Here is a 22,666-nt window from a genome sequence, read left to right as displayed (position 1 = left end):
TCCAAACTTTCACAGAGTTTACACAATGTGTTAGAGTTCTGCAAACACTGATGGAAACTGGCTTACGACAGTGATAAAGCAGCATCAATGCCTATGATTTTCCTCTGCATTCCTCCCCGAATTACACAATGTGTGATGCACGAGCCCATTTTTCAGTTTTTCTTCTTACCTAGGGGCTGGTCTGCTTGCCAGCCTAATTAAGATTTAAGAGCTGCAGATACACTGCTGTGGTTTGAAATCCAGAAACAACGGATGGTGACAGAGCACAAGTTAAAATCTTCAAATGCAGAGAGCGGACTTATTAGTGCACTATTATGTTAAACCCCTTTGCCTGAGTTTCCAGCATAATCTCCTTCAGGGTAAAATTCTGCATATTTTTGCATATTTCACTGATGATACTGAACTCTTTTCCATTAGGAATGCAGTAACAAACTGCAATAATGATGAAAAAAAGTCAGCTATAATCTGTGTAGTTCTTTTATTAAATATTATAATGTCAAAGATGATAAATATGTCTATAAATCAGGAGAATGCCATTTTGTACTTTTACATGTTCACCTGTGACATGTTAGGCTACCTGATATGACTGCAGCTCAAGCAATCTGCATTTCTCCTGTAGCTAGTGTAATGTTCACTCCAAATGAAGCTTTTATTGCTAAGAAAAGAAGTCTGGTTTCCTCCTTGAATTCACTGCTTAATTACTGCCATATATAAAAACCTCAGGGTGTTTAGGTTTGTATTCCATGATGAGCTTATCCTATGAATAATACATCTCTTTAGTGAAAGAAGTTGTGCTCTACGCAAAAGTAGCCAAATACAAACCCACCCTTTTTTTTCTCCTTCTCTTCCACAATAACTTTGTGGAGACGGTGTGATCAAAGATTTAATTTGCTTTCTATGGTATGTGAGTGAGTGCTTATAAGTGTGTGTGTGAGAGAGAGTATGTGTTAGGTGTGTGAGTGTATTGGAATGTGGATGTGGGTGCTTGTGTAGGGAGTATGTGTAACAGAGTATGTTAGGTGTGTGAGTGTATTGGAATATGGATGTGGGTGCTTGTGTAGGGAGTCAGTATGTGTATAAATGTGTGAGAGTGTAGATGAGGCTGTAAGTGTGATAAAGTGTGTGCACATGCGTGCATGCAGACATGTATGAGAATAGCCCTGAGGTGGATGTATATAGAGACTGAATATTAGAGAAATCAGCAGGCCAATGAATGTTGTTCTAACGTGCTTATGTTTTCCTCAGACTCTTAAGGCTAGTTTAATAGCACTGACTGAGGTGGGCAATAAAACAGGCATTATTTCTACGAGCTTTTTATGTTTTTTACATGGTAAGTGCCCATACAGTGGATGCGGATCATACCACCAGTTACTTTGGATTCTAAATATGTTTGTGGTGTAAATAAATTAGGCATTACCTCCCCCTGAAATTTTGTTAGTTATTTTCACTTTCTTGAAACTAATGACCGTTTTATTAAATAGATCTCACAGTTACAGGAGGCAACATGGGTTACACAGTCCCTGACACTCTGAAGCCAATCAGAATATTGGGTTCCAGTCCCTGAAACTCTGAAGCCAATCAGAATGTTAGTTCAATAACACCCCTGGGATGGGCTAGTAAGCCCGTATGTGAAATTACTCAGGATTTTATTTGGATATATTGCACTTCACAGCTGCCATATTAGGGAATATATCAGCAGTTATTCAGGGACAGAAACCATTTTTTTGTAAAGAAATAAGCATGTTAACTGCAAAAGTTTTTATAGCAACTACTTTGTGAGGGAGTTCTTAAATTTTGAAATGATGGTCTATGAGGGGAGAAGGCTAAAAAAAAGACGAAAGTAACAGCAGTTCCATATCCCATGATCTCGGTACTGGATAATAGGTATTTGCAGGTGTGCTGTTAATATTTCTTTCTTTCTACAACAAACACGTATTGAATGCCTATTACTTCTAATCACTTGGCTAAAAATTTAGATTCAATAATAATAATAATAATAATAATAGGTAACACATATACAACCTTTACTAAGTACAAGGCATCTTTCTGTTCTTTTTTTTTTTTTTTTTTTTTTTTTTTTGAGGCGGAGTCTGGCTCTGTGGCCCAGGCTGGAGTGAGCGGCGCCATCTTGGCTCCCTGCAAGCTCCGCCCCCCGGGTTCCCGCCATTCTCCTGCCTCAGCCTCCCGAGGAGCTGGGACCACAGGCGCCGCCACCACGCCCGGCTCATTTTTGTATTTTTAGTAGAGACGGGATTTCACCGTGTTAACCAGGATGGTCTCGATCTCCTGACCTCATGATCCGCCTGCCTCGGCCTCCCAAAGTGCTGGGATCACAGGCCTAAGCCACCGCGCTCGGCCCATGCAAGGCGTCTTTCTCAGCAGTAGCCTGTGTTTCGTGTGGTCGCATGAGCTAAGAATGGTTTTTCACATTTTTGAAAGGGTTGTAGGAAAAAAAGAAACAAACAAACAAACAAAAACTAAGAAGAATGTATGACAGGGACAGCAAAGCCTAAAATATTTAGTGTTTGTCATTTTACAGAAAAAGTTTGCCGATCCCTATTATAAAGTTTTAGTGTATGTTAATTCATTTAATCCTCACAACCCTACTAGCAGTATTATTTTCATTTACTAGACTAAAAAATTGAGTCACCGAGGGTTTTAAAGCCTTTTTCCAGGTTACCCACCTGATAAATGGAAGAAGAATGTTCAAAATCAGTCAGTCTTACTCTAAAGACAAATTATCGTGATCCCTGCTCTGGGAACACACACCTTTCTTCTGATCTGTGGCATAGGTTTATTTAAGAGGAAAATAATATGCTGGTGTGTTGCTTAATATGTGGAACTGAGTGTGTGTGTATATAAACACACATGAATAAATATGTATACAAGCACAACATATAATTTTCTCTCTAGAAACTTTAGTCCTTTTTCCTTACGCATTTAATCAAGATCAAGATATTAATTTTAGATGTGACTTTTGTGATTCATTTTTTTCACATTCAGTTCTATATTTATAGTGACCCATGCTACCGAAATTCAGCTCTAGCAGCACTTTTTGCAGTGAACCTCATTTTAATAATTTTCGTAATGTATGCTCATAATGCACACTCGTTTGATTGTAATAAAATACAACATGTTTATTTATTACAGCTCACTGGACGCTGTTTGCGCTAGAAAGTGAACATAAAGTCTTGTCTTCAGGAGTAAGCCTGTAATTTCCTCCTAAATGCCGAACCGTTGGGTAACGGTGGGGGGAGGGCTCCAGTACTTCTTTCTGTAACTTCCATGGTGGGAGTCAAGGGTAATTATTTCCCGAATTTAATGACACCACCAGGAAAAACAAGGCAGTTAGGAGAGAGCGCAGGGGGAAAATGTCCTCAACGTGTAGCAAAGATTCTAACTGCCTCAGTGATCACAAAAAGGAAGACTGAGATTGTGTCCTGTTCAGTGAGACAAGTAGAAAGTTTCCTCGACTGCTGGACTCCACAGGAATCCCACAGCTGAAAGGAAGTCCTGGCTCTCTGTTTTCTTTATTATTATTATTATTATTATTATTATTATTATACTTTAAGTTCTAGGGTACATGTGCATAACGTGCAGGTTTGTTACATATGTATACTTGTGCCATGTTGCTGTGCTGCACCCATGCTCTATGTTTTCTAGTTTATGTTTTTGGAGGTTTGTACTGGAACTCCCACAGCAGATCGATCTGGAAACGGTGAAACCTGGCGGCCTCGCCATCTGACTCAACCACACAGCTTTTAGAGCCTCGGCCACTGAAATATTTGACCTGAAACTTTGCTTTTCTACAAAACTTAAAGGAAAATAAGTTTAGTATTGAGGAAAATTTCAGGGATAATGCCACAATAATAAAATTAATTTCTTAGACTACTTCAACAGATTTGATGTCTTTAAAGAACAATTAAATATATATTTCAAAATTGAGCAGATAAAAAGGGGAAGGGGGACATTACACATGTAATTTTTATCTGAGTGAAACAAGGTATCAAGCATCATATGTCCTAATGAAGATATTTTTAATTGCTTATTTTGCTTTCCATATGTATGACACATTCCTTTTCTTTTTTTCTTTCTTTCTTTCTTTCGTTTGTTTGTTTATTTGTTTGAAATGGAGTCTCGCTCTGTCACCCAGGCTGGAGTGCAGTGGTGTAATCTCTGTTCACTGCAACCTCCGCCTCCCAGGTTCAAGAGATTCTCCTGCCTCAGCCTCCTGAGTAGCTGGAATTGCAGGCCCGGGCCACTACTTTGAGCTAATTTTCTTGTCTTTTTAGCAGAGACAGGGTTTCACCATGTTGGCCAAGCTGTTCTTAAACTCCTGACCTCAGGTGATCTTCCCACTTTAGCCTCCCAAAGTGCTGGGATTAGAGATGATTACACATTCCTTTCTCTCTGAGGCATGCAGGTAGAATCGTTGCATATTCAAAATGTTTGAGTGAAAGAAGAAGTTCTGCAGATTTGACATATTTTTCTACATGTAGGCAAAGGTCAATATTTGGATTAATTCATCTAAAGATGTTTGTAGCTGCAGCTTTTACTCAACAGGTAGACAAATAATATTGAATAGGAAAAGTTCATAGATTAAATATTGGTTGAAAAAAACAGGGGACGGCTAGTTTTTGTATCTCATAAAAATGGTAATGCAACAATTAGCAGGGTCATATTATGAAGCACAGACTTTACTCTAGCTTAATGGATCTAAGGATAAGCATTTATCAGCAAGGAAAGATTTAGCATAAAACGACATGTAAATGAATTGATGACTGATCATAAATTAATTTTAGTGCTGAAGATGTAATAGAGACACAGCAAGATGCCACTTTATCATGGTATTTTACTGCTCAGTAACATTCGAGCAACAACTTAATGTCCTATGTGCAGGACTACTTTAACAGCTTGAATACATTTGAGATTTTTTTGTGGCCTTTCTGCAATTTAAATCAGGGAAATTTGGAAAGATTGAAAATGTAAACACAAATAAATTTGGCTCTCTGACATAAATTCATTTTTCATTAAACATTTAAATATGTATTGATTATGTTTGGGGTTAAAACATGTCAAATTGGTATGGAGTGCTTATAATTTGTAAGAAGCCTCTAGCCGAATTGGTTTTACCTGGTGTTCATTTTAATTTTCATGTTTATACTTATGTTTATGAAAGAAAAATCAGTTATCACAAAAGTGACTTACTTTTAAATTTGTGAATTCATGTTTTTATTTTTGTTCATTCATTATCTTTTACTTCTCTCTCTCTCTTTTTTTAGAGGGCTAATTGTTTACCTAGATCTTCAGCTCATTGTTCATGTTTAAATCTCAACATTTTTCCTTTTTTTAGAAAGGCCACTAAGAGGTAAAATCAGTGGATGTTCAATATATTTTAGCCATTTTACAGAAGGAATTTTAATATTTTATATACTATTTGATTTATGGAATGTGGCCAAATGTCTTTTAAAAATATTTACCATAGATATGCGCATTCCATACATCTTAACCAAACTGTAGAGGAAGGGATGTCGAAGATACCAGACAGAGAGGTGGAGAGATGAAAAGAAGGAGAGAAAATTTCTTTCTATGTTCCTTGCCCTCCGTTTTGAAGGCAAACACAACTAAACTAACATGAGACACTTCTGTCTCTTCGGATTGGGTCATGAGATTTCCTGTTGCCTGATATGGCCAAGTATCTGTGGTCACATATCTTGAATTCTGAAGTCATCTATCTTGTCTCTTTGCTCTTACAAGAAGTACAAAAGAAAGAATAGCTGATGTTCTTTCTGTATTTACCAATACTCACTTGAAGCCCTGTCTTCCATGTTACTCTCTCTTCCCAGAGGGAGACAAAAAGCAGCAGGGAAAACTTGTTGAATAATTGGGAGCTTTAAGGACATACAAGGAGCACTAAAGGCTGGGAGAGAGGCAGAGCAAAGACACAAACGCAGGAAGTAGACCGTTTGTTTAAAGTATCACAAGTGTGTGTGTGTGGAAATACTCGGATGAAGGACTGGCAAGTTACCACAGGGAGATAAATGGGATTATTTGAGGCAGAAAGTTAGGCTGATTCTCTGCTAGGAGGTCTCACAGGATATAATTTCTTCAGTGCTACTACTGTAGTGTAGGATTTACTGATTTCACCTCTCAATAGGTACACAGTCAGTTTTATAGGTTCAGAGACCAAATGTGTCACTCTGCTAGATCCTCAGGCTGGAATTACACAGCAAGCGGACATAGACATGAAACCAAAGAAACTCAACTATTTTTAGGCTGGTTATAGTGGAAAAATAAAAATTTTAGAAAACAAATCACTGGGCCAAGTGCATTAAGATGGATAAACATGGATGGAAAATTTACACTCCAAAGAAACTAAGCTGCCACTTAATGTAAATTTTTTATCTTAATTTAAATAAGATATTGCTAAATATCAATATTTAAGTGTATCAAAGCATAACCAATACACACATATATATCACATATCTATATACTATTTATCATTATATTCCTTATTTAATAAACTTTCTAAGAGTTCCTATGAGAAAATTCTTTCTATTGCTAAGAAGTTACACATCAAATAATGTCATACACAGAATTATAGAATAATGAAAAAGTTGAATGCATTTAATTCCGTATGCCTACTGTTTATTGAATTTCTAATGTAAAATGTCCCTGAACAAAAAATATGAAAATAAATATGAAATAGTTCCTAACCTCCAGAATTCCATTGTCTAGGAGAGGAAACACATGTGCAGCAGACCATAATATATAGAGAGAACTGATAAGCAAGTTTATGTGTAGTGTTTGGAAACCAAAGGAGGTAGAGAGATGGATTCTCTCTATAATAAGATAGAATTAAGGTGATAACAGAAATGGCATTTAATTTAGACTTTAAAGTTTGTCAGTGGTTAATAGCGTTAGTGGCAATATCTCTGTCTAAAGAATGAAAGATGATGTTATGTAAATGAGCAAGGAGACACACAGGCTGTAAGAGAGTGAATGAGGACTAATACACAGCAGGTACATTAGTCTGGTTTCACACTACTATAACGATATTACCGGAGACTGGGTAATTTATAAACAAAAGAGGTTTAACTGACTCACAGTTCCGCATGGCTGGAGAGGCCTCAGGAAACTTACAATCATGGCAGAAGACAAAGGGGCATGTCTTACATGGTAGCAGGAGAGAGAGAGCGCGAGCAGGGGAAATGCCAGACACTTATCGAACAACCAGTTCTCATGAGAATCCCTCACTGTCGTGAGAACAGCCTGAGGGAAACCGCCCCCATGATCCATTCACTCCCACAAAGTTCCCCCCTTGACACAGGGGGATTACAATTCGAGATGAAATTTGGGTGTGGGTGCAGAGCCACATCATATCAGTAGGCTAGGCTAGATATTGAAGAGTTGCAAATACTGAATTAGCAGTTTGGATATGGCATTGGCTAGCTGGGTAAGGCTTTAAACAGGAACACATGTATGTAAGTGCTTCACAAAGATAGTGCAGAAAGCAATGAGGAAGACAGAAGAGATGAGAATGAAATTAGGTAGGAGGAGTTTAGGAGTGAAACAAGGTGAAGATTAAAGAGACGTTTATTTGGCCAGTAAGAGCCGGCATTTAGAAGTACAGAAAACAGCACAGGGAAGGGACTGGGAGTGAGCTTCCAAATGTTTTTAAACCATCCTCAGTTCCAGAGTTTCGTATTCTTTTGTGACCCCCTCACTGAATGTCTTTGGTTTTTTTTCGTACCTAGTACAGCATTATATTGCAAAGCCTGCTGCATCATTTCTTCTTTCATTTTGGATTGTTGGTCCTTGACTTGTGGTTATTAACCCAGAAATGATTCTCTCAGAAGAGGCTCAGTTGCTGGTGTTATCTCGGCTTCCTTGCAGTGGCCTGTGTCAAGGGAATTTGTTTGAAAAGTAAAAAGTGTATCTCTGTGCTTTTGGCAACCAGAATCAAAACTCTATCTTTCTCTGCTACACTTAACACCCTTTCAACTTCTCAGATCATTCTAACCAGTTCAGCTTCTGTTTTCTTGGTATTGAAAGTGCATGAATCCGTGTCATTGTATCCTGGCCCCTTGACCAAAATTACAAATACTGCATCAGGGCAACACTCCTAACTATTCTGTAGTTGCTTAAATATTAGAGAAAAAATAAATAAATAAATGGTCTATAGCATTTGACTTTCATCTCTTTTATGTAAATATGTATTTGATTTATTTCGAAATCTGAAATTAGTTTCTTACAAATACTTTTTGCTCCTCTTCTAACAAAAATAGGATAAGCAATACTTGGTAGTTTTTTGTGTCATGAATTAATGATATACCAACATGAATAAATCTTGTAATATTAATTGTATTAAGTAGGAGATTATGTTGTTTGTTTTTGTCTAAGAAAATATATAAAATTATAAATGACTTGCTAGAAAATCAAGAAAAAATGTTTCTGAGTATCTTCACAACTTACAGCTCTTTAAACATAAAATTAAATTTATTTTCCTCTATTCCCATGTTGCATTTTGCAGAAAAAATTCATGTTAATGCCGATGATAGTCCTTATAAATGTTACTTTTTAACATAAATCTTAGTACTAAAGAGAAAACTGGAGTTCTTAAATAACTTAAAGGGCAAAGTAAGCAAAAATAGCATTTAAATTAATAGAACTTCTTTAAAATACATTTATCTTATGTTCTAAGTTCATTTGCTTTGATACTGTTTATATGTTTTTTGTTTGTGAATTTTTGTTGTTATTTGTAATTAAGTTTCTATTTTAAAATCTTGAAATAATTTTTGCCTTTTATGATATAGTGTAGTTTCTATGCAGATTATCTTTGGAGTCTGCATTAAATTCAAAATATATTCACACTATTTCTTCAACTGAGTCTGTGATGAGTTTAAGAACACTAAGTTTGTTTTACTGAAAGTGTTCATTTCTGAATTATAGTAGCTTAAAATGTACATCACAACTCTCTTTTGGAAAATGATTGTGTAATGGTTTAAACAGTGTAAGAGGTGAACAGTACAGCACGTGCTTTGATTATGTGTTGCAAACAGATACAGATTTTAAATGAGCTTCTTTCTTCTGCACAAAAAATGTTTAAAATGTACCTGATACTTGTATTTGGCTAAAGAAATCATGATGAAACTTCAAGAAAGAAGCGAGGACAGCCTACTTGCTCGTTAGTATAGTGTGTACAGCAGATGAGATTTTCAATATCTACAACTCACTAGACCACTACATTTGTTTTTAGGTTCAATGGTAAATGGATGGGGCTCTGCATCTGATGAGGATCGTAACTTTTCTAGTCATAGATCTAGTGTAGGTAGCTCCTCCGATGGCTCTATCTTTGCCAGCGGCAGTTTTGCACAAGCACTGGTGGCAGCAGCAGATAAAGCTGGTTTTAGGCTGGATGGAACCAGCCTTACAAGAACAGGTTGGTAGACTCCAAGTCAACACTCTTTGCATGAGAGAATCTTGTTCTTGGACACTGACCTCTTTTCTCCTGTTCTTTCCCCTTAGTGAGTCTGACTGTAGGGCTTTCTTTAATGTGCATGAACACAATTTGGATGCTCCATTACCAGAACTCTCTTCTGATGCTAGTTTTGCAGAGCCAAGAAAAGACTCCGCCTCTTTCTATCTCTGATTTTCCTTTCTCTTCACGGCTTTGCTGATTAATTGGAATAGGCTTCCCTTTTATATTACAGCAAAGCAGCAACTAAGATTGCCATTAAATTTTCAATAACTCACACTTTGCAAAATCCTCACACAATTAATAATGTACCCAGTGATTAAATTTACTCAGCTTTTATCTCCATTACTTTCCTTTGCCTCATCTCTTTCTGCAAATGCATTTTCTGGGAAGGTTTCCTTAGCATGGGGTAAATGGGTCTAAGGCTGTTGGTCTTACCAGTTCAAATAGCTTATGGTCTTATTAATCGTTTGGCTAGTAAGATTTTAATACAATAATTTATTATTTGTCTTAAAGGATGCTAATTAAAGATACACCCACTGCATTTGCAAGTTGAATAAAATAATGACTACATGTGTATTTCTCTTTAAGGTAATTTAATTTTGATTTCTGAGAGTGGTAAGTAATCATATAAAAGAACAATTTTATAATTTTTCAAGTGCTCCCCATTCCACAAAAAAGAATGTGGGATTAATAATAGATCAGTAATTTGTAAATATTTGAAACAAAGTAACTTAGGCATGATGCGTGCTTTTATATTTGTATGTATAATTCTTAACTATACATATAAGAATATTCTAATATATGAATTAAACTGAACTTCCTTGCAAAACAAACTAATAAAACATTAAGTATGTTTGCAAAATCTTAACTGTTATCAAATAGTAAAGAAAAATGATTTTTACCCTTCTCTAAACTCTCAGGTTATAAAAATGAGTCATGGAAGTTTTCTTGGAATTATACCACCAATATTTCTTTTGAACATACATTAGCTATCTTTAAATGAAATAAAAAATATCTTCTAAGCATTGCAGAGGTTTATTTTTCAAATAGCATCCAAACTACAATATGTTATAATAGAACTGTTGTTTGAATTGTCTTGCATTGAAAGGAATAAGTGTGAAACTTTATGTTGCTTGAGTGCTTTTTGTGGCATTAGCTGTAAGCAGAGCAGTGAGAACGTGCAAGGAAACTAATACATTAGAAAGCATAAGTGCATTTCTTGCATGTATGCTAATAGCTAATAAAGCATTAAGTAATATCCTGTCACATCGACTTAAGAAAATGTAACTACATACAATAATGTTGTATGAAATGAAAAAAAAAAGAAAAAACATATATTCTGCAGTGGCTTCATGTAATGTTCTGTATACGCTAATTAGGTTGAGTTTTATAATTATATTGTTTGAATCTTCTATATCCTTACTTTGCTTTTTTTCTAGTAAAATTATTTTATTTAGTTGTAATATCCATCTCTAATTGTTTGAAATAAAAATTTCCATGATCTTACTTGAACTGTAAAAAAAAAAATAAAAAAAAAAAGAAAAGAAAACATACACAGGAGAGTAAATACATGCACATAAACCAGGCCTCTGTTACTATAATAAACATGGTATTAAAATTGTAAGGTGTTGAAAATTTATTAGCTAACCTTTTCCCAGAATATATTTCCCTGTACACCTACTCTAAACCACAAGAAAAGGACACAGCACATATCACTTTTCAATGAGAACTTGGAAGCTGCTCAGATACAATAATATTCACCAGAAAATACCTATTGCATGCTGGATATACAAGGTGATTTTAACCTGCTGTCCTCTACACAGATGTTATTGAGTTTATGCCAAAAGAGATAGAAGTCATCGTGTGTGTGCATAAGTGGTAAGGTCAATTTAATATATGTGTCTGAGCAGACCTTTCATGTAAAATTTCAGATGTAATTACCATATGGCATTTTTCTGTGTTCAGAGAGATTTTGTAAGTTTCCAAGGATGAAATTTTATTAAACAAATAAAACAGTATATACTTCATAGATAGCTTCTTTAATTTTAAGAACTAAAAGCTGCATGAATTTGCATACATCTTTGAAAATATCACTAATATTGTCAAGGTTAAATAGAAGTATAATCATGCAATATTGAGTTTTGGATTGGTGAATCTGTTTTATGTTCATTTGTTTGATTTTTGGGGAGGGTCAGTGGGGGTGTTGTTAGCTTATTAAAAATTGAACAAAATACGTGCACCTAAGAATGTAGAAAATATATTTTTCTACAGAGATGCACCAATATTTGCTATCTTCAAGTGTTATCTCTAGGTAGATTTACAGGTTAGTCATAGAGCAGGAATACAGGACGGAATCAGCAGGCTATAATGACATTCTCTAGAACCCATTCCCTTTATTTTCATTTTAGGAAAAGCCTTTACCTCCTCTCAAAGACCTCGACCTACCAGCCCATTTTCTACTGACAGTAACACCAGTGCAGCCGTGAGTCAAAGTCAGAGGCCTCGGCCCACTAAGAAACACAAGGGAGGGCGGATGGACCAACAACCAGCATTGCCTCATCGAAGGGAAGGAATGACAGATGGTAGGTTTCTTTCCTTTTCCCTTGTTTTCTCACTGAAGAGATGTGCTCCATGCGGTCATTTACTTAGATTAACGTAGTCATGGTGGCTTAGCCATTGCCTCATTACATAACAAGACAAACCTGGCAATATGGTCTTGTTTAAATAAAACACCATTTTTAAAAACAATCTAGAATTATTTCTGTGTTATTAAGCCTCAAGAAATACATGCCATACAATTTTTTGAGGTTGATTTTTTTTTTTTTTTTTGCCATTCTGGCATCTTTCATAAATGCTTTTTAGTGAGCATTTTACTTTAAGAGTAGGAAAGAAAACATAAGCTGCATGTGCACTTATATTGTCAGAACTTTTATAATATTAAATTACAATAGCTTAGCTGGTGTTTCACTTTTGGAAAAAAAGACTTTTTGAAATGATATAGTAATTTTTTAGTCACAAATTTCAGAGCCAAAATCAGGCTACAGGTCATGTAGTTGAAGAGTGTCTTTGTCTGGGCTGCTATAAAAAACATAGAGTCATGCATTGTACGACAATGTTTCGGTCAATGACAGACTGCATGTGAGACAGTGGTGCCATAAGGTTAAAATGCTGTATTTATGCTCTACCTTTTTTGTTTAAATACACAAATATAACACCATTGTGTTATAACTGCCTGTAGCACTCAGTACAGAAACATGCTGCACAGATTTTTACCCCAGATCAATGGTATGTAGTCAGCTATCCCATCTAGGTTTGTGTAAATACACTGCATACCACTTGCATAACAACGAAATCACCTAACACCACATTTCTCAGAATTTATCTCCATCATTAGGTAACACGTGACTGTACCATAAGCTGGCAGATTCCGAACAACAGAAATTTTCTGCACAAATCTGGGGTGTGCAAAGTCCAAGATCAAGGCACCGGCAGATTGGGTGTCTGGTGAGGACCCACATTCTGGTTCACAGAGGGTGCCTTTTCATTGTGTGCTCACATAGTGGAAGGGACAAGGTTCTCTCTGGGTGTGTCTTATAGGTGCTCATCCCTTCAGGAGGACCCCACCCTCATTACCTAATTACCTGCCAAAGGCCCCACCTCCCAATATCATCACATTGGGGGATTAGGATTTTAACGTATGAATTTTGGGGGTACACAAACATCCAGACTCTAGCAGAGGGTCCGCAAACTTCTTCTATTAAAGTCTAGATAGTAAATATTTTTGGCTTTTGGGACATATGGTCTCTGTCACAAGTACTCAACACTGCCATTGTTGCATGACTGCAGCTATAAAAAAAGTAGAATAGGCCAGGCATGGTGGTTCACGCCTGTAATCCCAGCACTTTAGGAGGCTAAGGCGGGCAGATCACAAGGTCAGAAGATCAAGACCTTCCTGGTCAACGTGGTGAAACCTCCTCTCTACTAAAAGTACAAAAATTAGCTGGGCGTGGTGGTGCATGCCTGTAATCCCAGCTACTTGGGAGGTTGAGGCAGGAGAATCGCTTGAACCAGGGGGTCAGAGGTTGCAGTGAGTTGAGATCATGCCACTGCACTCCAGCCTGGGCAACAGAGCAAGACTCCTTCTAAAAAAGAAAAGAAAAGTAGAATAATGGATATGACTGACTTCCAACAAAACATCATTCACAAAATGGGCAGTGGCTGGATTTGGCCCATGGCCCATAGTTTGCTGATCTAGCTCAGTCTTTTTATTTATATATAGCATCCAATATTTGAATATTTGCTTAGACACTGTTAGTTTCAAGAAACACAATGTTACTGGAAGATATCCATGTTCAATAATGAGTATTTCATTAACTTTACAGAATATAGTCTATTTCCCATATTTTTAATTTAGTTCTTATATCTTTTAAAGAATGAATTAAAATATATATACTGAAGTTATAGTCTAAGGATATGTAACACATACTTAAAGTGTCTACTACAATGTCAGATTGAAAGGTAAATTTCTTTTTCCTTTTTAGCACTATACCCTATAAGCGCACAAACATTATCCTAACATAGTTCAATTAAACACCAAAAGGATAAACTTTTAAAAACCGCACAATAGAACCATCTGGGAAGCTCTAAAATATATCCTAGATATTCAGATTTGATTATTCTGGGGTGAAACCCAGTTACAGATAATTTTAAAGCTCCACAGGAGAACCTGAAGTGTACCTGTCTTGGAGAAGCTATGACCGAGTCCTTAGCACACTTACACTTACCATTATAGGACAGAATGAAGCTTCGTTGAAAAAGAAGAAAAGCATTTGTTTTTTATTCATTTGGGGAAGGGAGTATCCAATCCTGCAGCCCTATTTGTGCTTTCTTTTGTCATCTTACAAAGGTAAGAGGACTTAAAAAGCCAAATAGATTTGTTCTACACGCTTTCCGGTTTACTTATCTTTCCTGCTTCCTTTGTTTTCAATGGAACATGAAGGTTTAAGGTACAATTGAGATTTTTGAGTCTCTGTAAATGGGTATCCTGTGGTGAGTAAAAATGTTCACCCCTGCCTTTCTGCCTTAGATGTTCCGAAAATTAGCTGAGCACTTAAAACTGTTTGTAGCATTGATCTAATTCTTCGTAAATAAAAAAGGACTACTTTCACTGAATTGCTAGTTATAAATCTAATAGTTGATAATTTTGTATTTTTTTTCTGTTGTGAATACTGTGGAAAGAGAAAAATGTCTAGGTATAGAATTTTCTGTGGTTTTTCAGAAATGTTTGAAGATATTATTCAGAATATGTGGAAGATATAAAATATAAATCAACAAAATAGAGATTTTTTTTTCCTGAAACACTTTTATTGCAAGCTTTTTAAGAATGTTTCCTTAAAGCAAGCTGCCTCCTAGTTTAAAATATGATCAATATATTGCTTATTTTTCTAAAAAATAAATAAGTTTCTAAAATTTCAAATTTGCCAGCATCTCAAAAAGGGGTTATGGATAATATATTATTAGAAAATGATACATTTTAGAAGTAGCGATATAGCAAAGGAAATTTCAGCCCACATATCTCCCCAAGTGCGTAATCCAAAGCCATTTTAATTATAATGTGGTACAAAGACATTTATTTTGGATGGTGCTTTACAGGTTATCCTTAAGAACACTGTTATTTTGCAGCAAATGCATGTGTCATAGCATTTATATGGTATGGATCTACGTGTCAGAAATAATTTCATAACGTTTTATATAAAAATCAAGTTGTTCTTTTTGGGAAGGCTGATGCCTAGCAGCATTGAGTGTACAGACGTTTTACAATAAACCTTTTGCATTATAGATTTTACAATAGTGTTTGCTGTCTTCTAAGCATTAATGTAAACATGTAGGCCTTTTCAGCACCGGGAACCATCATTTTCTAGATCAGACCTTGATGGTTTCTGAGGGGAAGACAGAACATGAGTGGTTGTTGGGAGGTTGTAATGGCAAGTGGCATCGCTTCTCCTGTTTCATTGGCAACAGCTCTGCCACGTGGTGTCAAACTATACTGGGGTGAGAAAGCAGCTTTCCCTGTGCCCCATAAGAAAGATTATTAATGGCGGGAAATGTCAGTCTGTATCCCAAAGACTGAAAAATCCCACACACATCGTAAAGGGTGTTCTTTTCCCTTTTGTAAGTTTCTCCAAAGCAGGCATTCCTGAGTCCAAATCTTGTATTCCATTTGTCTTATAAATCAAAGAATACCCTTGGAAGCCAATATATTGACCAATGCTAAAAAAGGAAGATAGATCTGTTTACCCATCAACCTGTTTTTCCTAGATAATCTGTTTCCAGCCTATTCTCCCTTTCACCTAGCCTTTTTTTTTTTTTTTTTTTTTGAGAAGGAGTTTTGCTCCTGTCATCCAGGCTGTAGTGCAGTGGTGCGATCTCAGCTCACTGCAACTTCCACCTTCTGGGTTCAAGCGATTCTCCTGCCTCAGCCTCCTGAGTAGCTGGGATTACAGGCATGCACCACCACAACCAGCAAATTTTGTATTTTTGATAGAGACAGGGTTTTACCATGTTGGCCAGGCTAGTCTCGAACTTCTGACCTCAGGCTATCTGCCCACCTCCACCTCCCAAAGTGCCAGGATTATAGGCATGAGCCACCATGCCCGGCCCCTTTCCCCTAGTTCTTAATGTCTTGTTCAGAGAAGGGGCCCTTTCTCATCCCTGCCGCATACGAGCTTTGGCCTTTGAGCAAATTTACTTACTAGCGTTGGCCTTTGAGCAAATAAATTTACATATTTATTATTCACTCAAATACTTATTAAGCATATAACATATAATAGACGATGGGAGCCAAACAGACAAAAATCTCCTGCCTTTTTATATTTTAGTTAGGGAAGATAGATGAAGACCAACCTAAGTACATACATGAACATGTAAGAAAGATGGTGATAAATGTTATGGGGTAGAAACAAAGGGAAGGGAGTTGAGAAGTATAGGTGTAGGGAGGAAGTATTTTTAAGTAGAGTGATTGGGGAAGGCCTCACCAAGAAGGCAGCATTTGAGAAAAGACTGGAATAACATCAGCGAAAGAGTAATGCTGATATCTGAGGAAAGGTTATTCCAGGAAATGAGAATGGCAAGTGAAAGCCTGAGACTTATTTGATAAAAAGGAAAGGGAACAATATGACTGGAGCAGAGAGAGAAACAAGATAGAATACGAAGTCAGGCAAGCAAATGAAGGCTAGTGTTTGTCAGACCTTTAAGCTACCATAATGACATTAGCTCTTACTTCGAATGGTAAACCACTGGACGGGGTGTGTATGTATGTGCATGTGTGTATGCATGTGTGTGTGTTTAAGGCAGGGAAGTGACATGATCTTATTTATTTGTTTATTTTTTAAAAAGTAATTCTAGCTGCTGTGTTGAGATATACTAAATGAGGTAAAGTGGAGATTGTGGAAGCTACCAAAGTGGAGAAGAGATGATGGTGGTTCATGCCAAAGGAGAATCAATGACAATGTTAAGAAAGGTTGGATTTTGGAGGTAGAGCTAACGGGAGTTGTTATGAAATAAACGTAGGCCATAAAGAAAGGAAACCACATTACTCTGAAATGTTGGCTAACTTGTAGAATGTAACTGTGACCAACTGAGAGAAGAAACACTGCAGAGGAAGCATATTTTATATAGGATGATCTGGAGCTGAGTTTTGATACATGAAATTTGAGAAGCTTTCTAAACACCTAAGTGGAACTGTCCAGTGTAGATCTGGTTATATGAGTCTGGAGTGTATAGGAGAAAAGATCCAAGCTGGAGATTTTTTATTTCTTTTTGCCTTCATTTTCTTATCTAAAAATGGAAGGTAATAATGGCACCTATCTCATTGGACTGTTGTGTGCCTGAAAAGAGCTAATCCTCAGTAGGCCAGTAAGAGACTTTTTAGTGAATTGATTTGGTTGAAATGAATCAACATAGAAATGAGTAATAAATTTAATTTAAGTAAATGTATTTGATTACATACTTTTATTTTTCAAAAACCCATTCTTAATCCCATTTCTTTTTCCAATTAGTTTATTTCAATGTGTATGTAATGTCCTTTCTTCTTAAAATATACGAACCCCAAGGATATTTCTTATGAAGCTATATAATTTTTGGTTAAATTAAATAATAATCAGAATTTTAGCTGGCATAAGCAGATGCTGTTTTGGCCATTTTAAAAACGAAGCTGCTCTGATGGAGAATAAAAATCAATGACAAGATAAGTTATTTTGGAAGCAAATACAATCATTTCTGCTCACTGGCAGTCTAAGTTCAATAAATCAAATGAAATAATTTGCATTTATAATAACATATAGTGAAGGAAGTCAGTACTATCGAATATGAAGGAAACACCAAACTCATTGGATTATCCAACAAACAGATATCTCAATATTGGATTATTTCTTCATTTTGGAAAAATATTCCAAATGCAACTTTATCCTCCCAACCAGAGACCCTGTTCCCTTCAGTTATTAGCAATTCATAATTTAACATGAGGACACACGTAAGAACTGGCAATGCTGCTCCATCTTAGGAACTCAGAGGAGATGCTCCAGAGACCAACATTATCAGTTCAATGGAGAATAGTATCATTTTGCTCATAAAAGAGAGTATAAAGGTTCTTGAAGTCTTTGAAAGGAATGGCTTAGCTGACTGTTAAGGAAGCTATCTTTTGTCTACAAGAAATTTATACATTTTCCTTCTAAATTTCACAAACAGAATGTTATTAGAAACAACAGAATACATTTACAAAAATGGCATCAGAAATAATTGACTATGTTATGTACAATGTCCTCTATTAATGAAATAAATGTGCATTTTATATGATATTTGGTCTTTATGAAAAAATAATATAATTACCAATATTCTAAGGATGAACAAAGAAGTTTACAATAACATGCAAGAAAAATGAGAAGAAAATGATCCAAATTGATGTTCAGAAGATTTCAAAATCTTCAGCAAAGTAATTTCAGAACTAATACATACTTAAAAGTGAAAGAAAGGACTATGATTTCACAATCGAAGACATACAAAATATAAAGCTATTATGATCTGAAGAGTTAATAAAAGAGAGATGAAAAGGGAGCTGATATTGGAACCTTAAATTTTTTCCTGATATTTACTTTAAAGAGCTTTTCTGAAAAATTATCTCTTCTACTCTATCTCAAATTTCTGTGATGCATTGTCTTCTCTAGCACCATAAAACACATTCAATCTTTACTCTGAACATTGGTTATTACTTATTAAAATTAATACATTGGAAGATTATAATATATTAGTTGTAACTCATTAGCTAACTCATGAAACGAACAGCCAGAATTGGTTGTCAAGCAGAATGTTAATTGCATTTAATAAATGTTAGCTTAATGTTGTTAAATGTGCCACATACATGGGTAAAGGCGTCATATCGTTCTGAATTTCCCGAGGGGGACATTCCCTTTGGAGACCTTTTGTTCTTGGGGCCTTGTGCTAGCACAGCTTCTGGAATTTCTAGTGATCTTATTTTGTGTCATGGTATTTCTTGGGGAAGGAGGGTTGGACAGTGGATTGAACATAAACAGTGAACTGCCCTTTACACCTTGCATGATAGCCTCAATATGCAACTGAAAACACTTCCCACATTTAACTGTTGAGCAACACTAGTCAATTCTGTTTCAATGATGCGATGGCCGAAAGACAGCAGAGAGAGCAATAATATGAGCTTTGGAAATAAACAGTTGACTTTTATTTTCCCCAAATTTCTTTTGTATGGGTAATACCTGTATGAGGGCAAAGATTTTCTTCAACGTGAACTAAAACCTGTATTTTTCATTAAATTTTAGTCCATTCTAAACATTATTCAAAATTTTTAGATCTTCCACCACCACCAGATCCCCCACCAGGTCAGGGTCTCAGGCAGCAGATAGGCTCGAGCCAGCAGGCTGGTAACGTGGAAAACTCAACAGAGAGAAAAGGAAGCTCTCTGGAGAGACAACACGCATCCGCCCTAGAAGACACAAAGAGCTCACTGGATGGTCCAACTAGAACCTCCCTAGAATGGCAGCGGCAAACCCAGGAACGGATAAGCTCCACAGAACGACAGGAAGAGACACGGAAAGCCCCACACAGACAAGGGGTCGGATCAGGTGTGTCCTGCACAGTCCCAAGAAAGTGTGGACTGTGACCATTTCTTTTCCTACCCGGTATTCTAGAAAGGGCAGTTGTTTAAGGGCATCTGAGAAACATTTGCCTTCGATCAGTAAAGGAATTTGGAATTCCTTGGCAGAGTTTTCCAGTACATGCCTTAAGGCTGATTCCAATGGGCAGTGTTCCTCAGTCAGCCTCTCCACAGGGCCTTTGATCTCCAGAGACTTGCAAGCTTCATCTAAACTGCTCAGTAGAAAATTTTATTTTTTGGCCTATTAATGTTTATATTGAATACTTTAAAGATCGCTAAATTTAATCGTTTGTGTCAGTTTAATCTCTGCCTTCAGCAAGTTTGTTCATTTTGACTGAAGTAACCAGTCATTCGAAAGGAGAACTCACATCAAATAGGTGAATTCATTAAAATTACAAAGTTGCAGAAAAATGCCCCATCACAGACCCTCAAGTTAGATAAGGTTATACTGGGCGTGCACTTTCTCCAACTGTTAATCAGTTGATTGATTTAGTTGATTGTTAATGTGTCTATGGGAAGTGCTTTTTTATAAATCAAGCTTCCTGGAAATGTCACAGAAATAAATTTCATTGTTTGTAGTTGATTTTTTTGGGGGGGCGGGGGGTCGCGGGAGGTGGGGAGCCTATTTTATAAATGTATTTTCTGAGATATCGCTTCTCATGTCAGGATTCATTGAGTATTGAAACACACACATACACATACACACAGTCTTTGAAAAAATATATTTTCACGTATTCATTTGGACTTAAAGTGTTCTAGATAGGCCTCTCTCCATGCATTTTCTGTAACTCCATTTTGACACAACTTGATGCTCAAGTTTTTGGAAAATGTCATTGGTGCAAGGGCCAGTAGATGACAATTTTAATATCTAGGTTTAGTGGAACATTTAGAAAGTTTACACCATTCAGGCTGTGAGAGAAAAATCATGTGGTTCTTGTCATTAGAGACTATGTAAGGGGAGAAATAGTAAATTCAGTTGGCATTAATCATAGAATAATAGCCCATACATAGAAAGAAAGTGAAAAACAGAGGGGATGGGGTGTGGAGTGGGAGCAGTGAGAATAAAGAGGGAAAGAAAAAACAATTTTTGAACTATTAAGTGATTATTTGTAACATATGTCATGAGTTATTTGTAGAGAGAACAATCTGTAAAAAAAAAAAAAAGCATATTATTTATTTAAATGTGTGAGTTTCTCTTTTTCTTTTAAGGAAATACATAGTCCTTTAAATATTGTATTTCTGTCTCAAAAAGCAACATAAATTTTAAAAGTTTATTTAATTAACTAATATATAGTTCTTTATTTAAATCGATTGAGAAAATGTTGCCATAATTTCAGCTGAAACAAAAACCCAGTTTCTTTAATCTTAATGGGAAAATTAAATTGGAGCCTCATTGAACTTTAGAAATTATTCTCAGATATGCTTTTGTTAAACAAACTGTAGTTCATTGTATTCAGCCCTCTTTTATAATGAATTTAAATTTTGCAAATAATATATAACATTGTGTATTTATCCCAAGATCTCTTTTCATTTAATTCTGCTTCAGTTCCTATTGTAGGAAATGTTGCTTGCACATAGAAATTTCTTTAATATCCGGTCCTGATTAAACTTCATAATTTTAATTTTACTAAAGAATGAAATGGTAAAGCAGGCCATTCACAGTGTAATATTTAAGAGGTTAGTTTGCCTCCATGTTGCTGTTCAACTTAGCCCTTGGGGTTTTTTTCTTTTTCAGAGGAGGCCTTGGTGCCCTATAGCAAGCCCAGTTTCCCATCTCCAGGCGGCCACAGCTCATCAGGCACAGCTTCTTCTAAGGGATCCACTGGACCTAGGAAAGCTGAGGTGTTGAGAGCAGGCCACCAGCGCAATGCCAGCGACCTTCTTGACATAGGATACATGGGCTCCAACAGTCAAGGACAGTTTACAGGTGAATTATGTAAGTGCTGTAGGTCATTTAAAAGGCTATTGTGATTCAGAAAGAATCTTGAGTTGATAACATTGCCATATTAAACAAATTTCAGGTTAATAGAAAATTTGCTCTGCTACGAAAACAATCAATTGCAATTTTCAGCAAGTTTGGTCATGACTTAGGCCATGGCTGTATTTATTGCTGTCCGTTTTTATAAATGTTTCTGCTATTTTAAGTTTGATTTATGCTATAAAAATTGTTTTAAGTTAGTCGATTAGTCTTAATACTTGTAAGTGAAATTAAATATAGTGTATTTCTCATTTTCTTTGCCTTTTTAACTGAACACAATAAAGAAAGGGAGACACTGGCCTTTTGGTAGTTTTAAAGAAACTCCTAAGGAATTCTTCATTTTCAAGTTGCTCTTCATTTATTTTTTAAATTTGGGTAGCCACCCTTGAAGAGTTGATCTTTGATTATTAATTAATTTGTAATATTTTGACTACAATAACATTTTATAAATAAATTTCCATTTATGAATGAAAACTGGCACAGTTAGTATAATTAATTTTCTAAATGTAAAATACTAGGTAATAGGGAAAGTTAAGAACGTCACAGCAAAAAATGTTAAGCTCCTTGTGTTAATTTCCTCAGGAAAGTTACCAATACAGCTTTTCATTATCAGAAATATATTTGCTGGATATTTTTAACTGCCTCTTTGAATTCTGTTTAAAAGCATTGCTGAGAAAACAGCCCTGTTTCTAATATTCTCAACCCCTTAACTGGTTATTGGACATGAGAAAGTAATCTGTCTTCCTAATCTATTTCCTCATCAGAAAAATAGCATTACCATTATCTTCACGTCACAGATTGTTTGGAAGATTCCATGAGATAATGAAAAGAGAAATAATTTCAAGACTGTTAATTTCTTTATTGATCTCAGTTGTCATTGTTGTTGGCTATTGCCAATCTATGATTAAGATTTGTTTATAATTTTAATTTGATTCACAGCTACTTGAATTTTTCTTTACCTTTTTTTTGAAGTAATGACAGATGCACAAGAGTACCAAAATAGTTCTATTGGGTGTTTAAATTT

The 22,666-nt window shown here is 35.9% G+C and overlaps 1 protein-coding gene across 27 annotated transcripts in view; it reads left to right on the top strand.

The window, feature by feature from the left end:
* The window catches only part of ROBO2 (roundabout guidance receptor 2), a 1,364,435-nt gene that overhangs the window by 1,337,674 nt on the left and 4,095 nt on the right, over nucleotides 1–22,666 (top strand). For 7 of the 27 annotated variants that reach the window (XM_015445439.3, XM_045384381.2, XM_015445438.3 and 4 more), the window contains 2 exons: nucleotides 11,890–12,063; nucleotides 21,400–21,600. In XM_015445439.3, the coding sequence (XP_015300925.3) occupies nucleotides 11,890–12,063; nucleotides 21,400–21,600 (375 nt within the window). Of the gene's footprint in view, nucleotides 1–9,259; nucleotides 9,443–11,889; nucleotides 12,064–19,359; nucleotides 19,633–21,399; nucleotides 21,601–22,666 lie in introns of all 27 variants that reach the window. The other 20 variants (XM_074033673.1, XM_015445429.3, XM_015445431.3 and 17 more) reach the window with 6 other exon arrangements.

The sequence above is a fragment of the Macaca fascicularis genome, chromosome 2 (assembly GCF_037993035.2).
Source record: "Macaca fascicularis isolate 582-1 chromosome 2, T2T-MFA8v1.1".
Lineage (NCBI taxonomy): Eukaryota > Metazoa > Chordata > Mammalia > Primates > Cercopithecidae > Macaca > Macaca fascicularis.
Note: the sequence above shows the minus strand (reverse complement) of the source record. Positions and strands in the feature narration are given on the sequence as shown.